Source organism: Doryrhamphus excisus, linkage group LG21 (genome assembly GCF_037039965.1).
Source record: "Doryrhamphus excisus strain RoL-2023G ecotype Guam linkage group LG21, RoL_Dexc_Guam_v1.1, whole genome shotgun sequence".
NCBI classification, from domain to species: Eukaryota; Metazoa; Chordata; class Actinopteri; order Syngnathiformes; family Syngnathidae; genus Doryrhamphus; species Doryrhamphus excisus.
Genome location: NC_136377.1, coordinates 4,408,204 through 4,414,702, shown reverse-complemented (window position 1 = coordinate 4,414,702; position 6,499 = coordinate 4,408,204). Strand labels below are relative to the sequence as shown.

Genomic DNA, 6,499 nt, shown 5'->3' with positions numbered 1-6,499 from the left:
TCATCTTTCAGTTTTAATCCCATCAAAGCAGGTGAAGAAAATGATGCCATTTTTCCAACTTCTAAAATCAAGTCTGTCAAGCACCAAAAGCCCCCGTTTGGGTCCTAGAGCAGCACGCAAGGCTTCTTGCTGATGACAGGCTCGGGGTTGAGGAACGCCCTGACGGCTTCAGTGAACACGTCCTTAATGCCGTCCTGGTTGAGGGCGGAGCATTCCAGGTAGCGGACGGCGTGGATCTGCCGGGCGAGGGCGGAGCCCTGGTGATGAGTGATGGGCGTCTGATTCTGCTCCTTCAGCTTCCTCTGGATCTCGGCGTCGTTTCGGAGGTCGCTCTTGGTGCCCACCAAAAGGATGGGGATGCCGGGGCAGTGATGTGACACCTGCAGGGGGGGAGGAGGAGGAGGCACGTGATAATGTAAGAAAAACACAACCGTGAAATGTCAATCAAACATCGACATGTCCCTTTTCTTGCTACACAATCTGACCTCAGGATGCCATTTATGTTTGACATTCTCGTAGGAGGCGGGGCTTGAGATGGAGAAGCAGATGATGAAAACGTTGGTTTGAGGGTATGACAGCGTCCTCAGCCGGTCGTACTCCTCCTGGCCTGCCGTGTCCCACAGGTTTAGACTGATGATTCTGTTGTCCACTGTTATCTGAACACACACACAGGAATATAACATAACATAACATAACATAACATAACATAACATAACATAACGTGGCCAGAAATATTTCAATATTGAACAAAGCAAAATTTGTTCTCAATCAGAATCACTCCACACTCTTTATTGCTCTCTGGTTCTACCATATTTTACTTATTGTGTGGAAATATGGGGTAATTAATAACTATAAAAGCAATCTTCACTCGCTAAATGTACTGCAAAAAAGGTCAGTAAGGATAATTCATAATGCCGCCTACAGAGAACTCCTTATTTCTAAAATCACAAATACTTAAACTTGCTGTTATAGTTCATCTTCAAACAACTAAAATAATGCATAAGGCTAAAAAATAACCAATTAGCTAAAAATATCATCCAATACTTCTCTAGAAGAGAGGAGAAATATGATCTCAGGGAAGAAGTACATTTGAAACACTTATATGCTAGGACTACGTTAAAAAGCCATAGCATTTCAGTATGTGGAATCAAACTATGGAAACAATACAAGCAGTTGATGTTTGCTAAATACAAGGATGAAGAGTCTTCAACCAGTCATGATGTGCTATATATATATATCACTATATTGACAGTTACCATGGTACCCATTATGTCATTGTATGGTCATATCATCTCGTACTTCGGTACGGGACAAAAAATTCAAAAATTCAAAAAAAAAAAAAAAAAAACTATTATGGAAAGCAGGAAGTGAACAAATGTAACAGTTACTGATTGTAAAAGTACCAGATGGAGGGGTAGGATTTAATAAGCTTTGCTTCTTCCTACTCCTTTTGGACATGTGGAACTGTGAACTGATTACGTGATGCATTCAATTGTAATCTGATGCATGTTCAAATGAAATTAAAACCATTACCATTACCAAATGTATGCCGGAGCCCAGCAGTTTGCGCCTTATGTCACTACAACATCGGTTCTGCAGGTGCCGTGTTGTGCAAATATACTCGGTGAAAGGGAGCTAAAAATTTCTCATGCACTCCAAATCATTATTGAGGTTAATTTAGTCTTCCGTATTGACATGCACACACCTGGCTGCTGTAGTTGTCGAACACGGTGGGGATGTACTCTTTGGGAAAGGCTCCGGTGGTGTAGGAAATGAGGAGGCAAGTCTTTCCCACGGCGCCGTCGCCTACAACCACACACTTTATGGTTTGCATGGTGACCTTTGACTCCTTCAGAAACCTGTAACACACACACACAAACAAACACACACACAACCTTCCTGTGGGGACTTGTCCAACAAGCGTAGTTCAATGGCCTGCTTCATTTGAATTATGAGAGTGTCGTTTTGGTTTCACACAAGAAGACGACTCGTCTCCGTCTGTTTACCTTCCGCCTGATTGGATTGGATTAATTCTTCAGAGACTTATTACGTCCCATCGTCTGGCCCCTGAGAGGAGGGAGAATAGGTCCTTGTCACTTTTCATTTGCTGCTTAAAGTGAATTATTCATTCATTCATTCATTCATTTTCTACCGCTTTTTCCTCACGAGGGTCGCAGGGGTGCTGGAGCCTATCCCAGCTGTACACCCTGGACTGGTGGCCAGCCAATCACAGGGCACATATAGACAAACAACCATTCACACTCACATTCATACCTATGGACAATTTGGAGTCGCTAATTAACCTAGCATGTTTTTGGAATGTGGGAGGAAACCGGAGTACCCGGAGAAAACCCACGCATGCACGGGGAGAACATGCAAACTCCACACAGAGATGGCCGAGGCTGGAATTGAACCCTGGTCTCCTAGCTGTGAGGTCTGCGTGCTAACCACTCGCCCGCTGTGCCGCCCTTAAAGTGAATTAGTCAAGCTTAAAATAATCACCCAATCATACCCACACTCTTTTTATTATAATGATCATTTTTGGTTGTAGCGCGCAGACCTCACAGCTAGGAGACCAGGGTTCAATTCCACCCTCAGCCATCTCTGTGTGGAGTTTGCATGTTCTCCCCGTGCATGCGTGGGTTTTCTCCTGGTACTCCGGTTTCCTCCCACATTCCAAAAACATGCTAGGTTAATTGGCGACTCCAAATTGTCCATAGGTATGAATGTGAGTGTGAATGGTTGTTTGTCTATATGTGTCCTGTGATTGGCTGGCCACCAGTCCAGGGTGTACCCTGCCTCTCGCCCAAAGACAGCTAGGATAGGCTCCAGCACCCCCGCGACCCTCGTGAGGAAAATGCGGTAGAAAATGAATGAATGAATGAATTTTTGGTTGTGTGTGTGTGTGTGAATACTTTGCATAAAAAGAAGAAAAAAATGTGATCATATGCTTCCAGCGGACTCGGTGCCAAAGAATGAAATACAAACTGTGAGAATGCGGCTCAGCCCAGACTCCGGGGATGTGACCCCACCCTCGCCTCGCTTTCTCTCACTCTGGGTGGAGGTCTGAGGATCTCACTCCTGCTGCAAGCCTGACTTAAACTCCCATGTTGTCCCACTTTACTATGAAAATATATACAATGATCAAACATGATTTAGTATACTTGTGTGTGTGTGTGTGTGTGTGTGTGACACACATTGAAGGCCTACATGTACGTAACTGCCTCCTCAGCTTTGTGAGAGAAGACACTAGAACCTCCAAGAGGACTCCACCCTGCTGGAGTAGCTTCATCCATGAGGCTGCCAAAATGCCTTCACGCCCCCGCTGCTAAGTCCCCCCCCCCAACCAAGAATCTAGTAATGCACAAGTTATGTGCTCAAAGTAAATCCACCCAGTCCGTTTGTACAACATTGCTAACCAAAACAGCAGCACCTACAGAGTAACTTACATAGACTATCTCGATGCTTCATACATTTGGTAATGGTAATTGGTTTAATTTCATTTGAACATGCATCACATTACAATTGAATGCATCCCATAATCAGTTCACAGTTCCACATGTCCAAAAGGAGTAGGAAGAAGCAAAGCTTATTAAATCCTACCCCTCCATCTGGTACTTTTACAATCAGTAACTGTTACATTTGTTCACTTCCTGCTTTCCTAATATAGTGTATTATTTATTATATAGTACTAATTATAATAATATATAATAATAATAATAATTAATAATATAATAATTATTTATTATTAAGTTATTTATTTATTTTATTTTATTTTTTCCACAAAAAATTCATCAAAATTCAAATTTAGCAAACATCAACTGCTTGTATTGTTTCTTGAATTGGCTCATCGTTGTGCATTGTTTGATTTCCTTACTCAATCCATCCCATAGTTTGATTCCACATACTGAAATGCTATGGCTTTTTAACGTAGTCCCAGCATATAAGTGTTTCAAATGTAGTTCTTCCCTGAGATCATATTTCTCCTGTGTTGGATGACATTTTTAGCTAATTGGTTATTTTTTTTAGCCTTATGCATTATTTTAGCTGTTTGAAGATGAACTATATCAGCAAGTTGAAGTATTTGTGATTTTAGAAATAAGGAGTTAGTATGTTCTCTGTAGGCGGCATTATGAATTATCCTTACTGACCTTTTTTTGCAGTACATTTAGTGAGTGAAGATTGCTTTTACAGTTTTTAATTACCTCATATTTCCACACAATAAGTAAGATATGGTAGACATTTTTAGCTAATTGGTTATTTTTAGCCTTATGCGTTATTTTAGCTGGACACAAGTTGAATCATGACGAAAAAGAACCATGTTGAAACTTTTGTAATGTTGAAACGTCAAACGAAAAGAAAAAAAAAAGGAAGCTTTTATGAAGCAAAAAGTCCTTGCGGTGTCGTGTTGAAATGATGACGGTAACTCGGAGGAGACGTTGGTCCGGTGTTTTTGAAGTCGTGTATGCATGTTAGCGCTTGGATGTACATTTGCGACGAGTAAAGTTGATTTACGTTAGGAGAACCGAAACTTCAAAACTGATGAATTATTGTCAGCGGATGAAAGAGGAAATATTTGGAGGGTTGTTAAAAGAGGAAGAAGAAAGAATAGCCGTGAAGTACAGCAGCTACATTGTCTAAAACGACGAATGTTCGGTTACCATGGTGATTCCATCTGAATTTAAGTATGAATAATCGAGAAAGCATTGTATTTACTGTAGGTTGATTGTTTTGGAGAAAAAAAAGAACGATTAATGAGACTTCTCCGTCATCATCATCATCATTAACGACCTTGTCGGGTTACTTCACATGTGCGTTATAAGGAAGTACCACTTCCTTCTGGTCAGCTGCGGTCGCTATTTTTTACTTCATCTCGCTGGTTACGAGTCTCCTGACCTGTTGAGGAACTTCATCATTCTACAGTTGAAGACATGACAGGAACATTTCTAATATTAGCGCAACGTTGTCATTTACGTAGCGGCGTCATCTTTTCTAGCAAAAAAAAAAAAAAAAAAGCAGAAACGTTGAATTTGACTGGAAAGTCTTCCGCTCTACAAAATGTCAGCTGACTTAAAGTTGATTAAAGTCAAGAAATCAGTTTTTTTGGACTAATATGTCAGCTAACGGAAGTAGGAAGGTCGTTGATGATCGGCTGGGCAGAAGGAGTTTCAACTCCCATTTCCGGGAGAGCTTAGACCATGTTCCGAGGGAGGGAGCCACATCCACTCCGAGTGGGCCATGTTCTATGGGTTGTCATAGCAATAATCCCAGAACCCGTTGGTAGACATCATCAGTGAGTCCTATCTGTGGTGTGGATGAGAGGCCCTAGATGCTAGGGCGTTGTTTGGGTTGACTTATTCTATAGCATCATATAGACATGGAGGGAGGGGGGGGGGGTGCCTCTGGATTGGCAGACCGGGAACCAACCGGGAACCAACCGGGAACCAACCGGGAACCAATGTAAGAGGACCAATGGAGCAAAGCTTCATAGAGATATTTAACCCCCATGAATCAAAACAGCCCACTGACGAAAGCCATTGAACATCAAGGCTCGTCTTCATTTTGCCAGAAAACATCTTGATGATCCCCAAGACCGTTGGGGATCTAGTCGGTGGTCTGGCAAAACAAATATTGAACTTTTTCCATTACTTCTGCCGTAAAAGTAACACCGCATTCCAGTAAAATATAGTGGTGGTAGTGTAATGGTCTTCAAAAAATCCTATCCGGCCAATCTGTTTGTGACCTCAAACTGAAACCAACTTGGGTTCAGCAGCAGGACGATGACCCAAAACACACCAGCAAGTCCACCTCTGATTGGCTAAAGAAAAACCAAATGTAGACCGAGTCAAAGTCCTGACCTGAACCCAATTGAGATGCTGTGGCATCACCTTAAAAACATGATTCATGCTGGGAAAGCCTCCAATGTGACTGAATGACAACAATTCTGTCACAGACTCATTGCAAGTTATCCCAAAGGCTTGATTGCAGTTGTTGCTGCTGAACCAGTTATTATAATATACAAAAAAAACCATTAAAAAAATCCTTTTTTCACACCAATGTATATTGTTTTTATATTTCTCTCATATCGGAACCACAAACTAGTAGTGTTATAGTATTTTAACTATGGCATTACAGCGATTGTTGCCTTCATTTCATATCATCTTGTACTGTTTTTATATTAATTATTAATATTAGAGATGAAGAACATCTACTCACCGCTCATCAGTGGTCCTGTCTGATAAAACTACTCTGTTTCGGTCTTCTCAGTGTGTGTGTGTGTGTGTGTGTGTGGGTGGAGCATAAAAAACAGCAGGAGAAGGAAGAGGAAGTTTACTGTCGGCCTGTGTGTGTACTTGCAGTTTTATGTGCCGTTTACTTGGTTGTCACGTTCCATGAACGCATCATGTTATTGTCTTCTCACAGGCATTAAACTCCAGTGAGATTCATTACTGTAACATTTGTTAACAATTCGGCATTTAAAAAAAAGTACATCAAATGC

General features: G+C 41.5%; 1 protein-coding gene across 2 annotated transcripts in view; it reads right to left on the bottom strand.

Moving 5' to 3' along the window:
* The window catches only part of rhogb (ras homolog family member Gb), a 30,176-nt gene continuing 23,677 nt past the window's right edge, over nt 1–6,499 (bottom strand). The window contains exons 1-5 of one of the 2 annotated variants that reach the window (XM_058086104.2): nt 6,217–6,435; nt 2,007–2,067; nt 1,706–1,859; nt 486–656; nt 1–380 (exon numbers count right to left, since the gene is read on the bottom strand). In XM_058086104.2, the coding sequence (XP_057942087.1) occupies nt 105–380; nt 486–656; nt 1,706–1,834 (576 nt within the window). In that variant the 5' untranslated portion in view covers nt 1,835–1,859; nt 2,007–2,067; nt 6,217–6,435 and the 3' untranslated portion in view covers nt 1–104. Of the gene's footprint in view, nt 381–485; nt 657–1,705; nt 1,860–2,006; nt 2,068–6,216; nt 6,436–6,499 lie in introns of those variants that run through there. The other variant, XM_058086105.2, reaches the window with a different exon arrangement.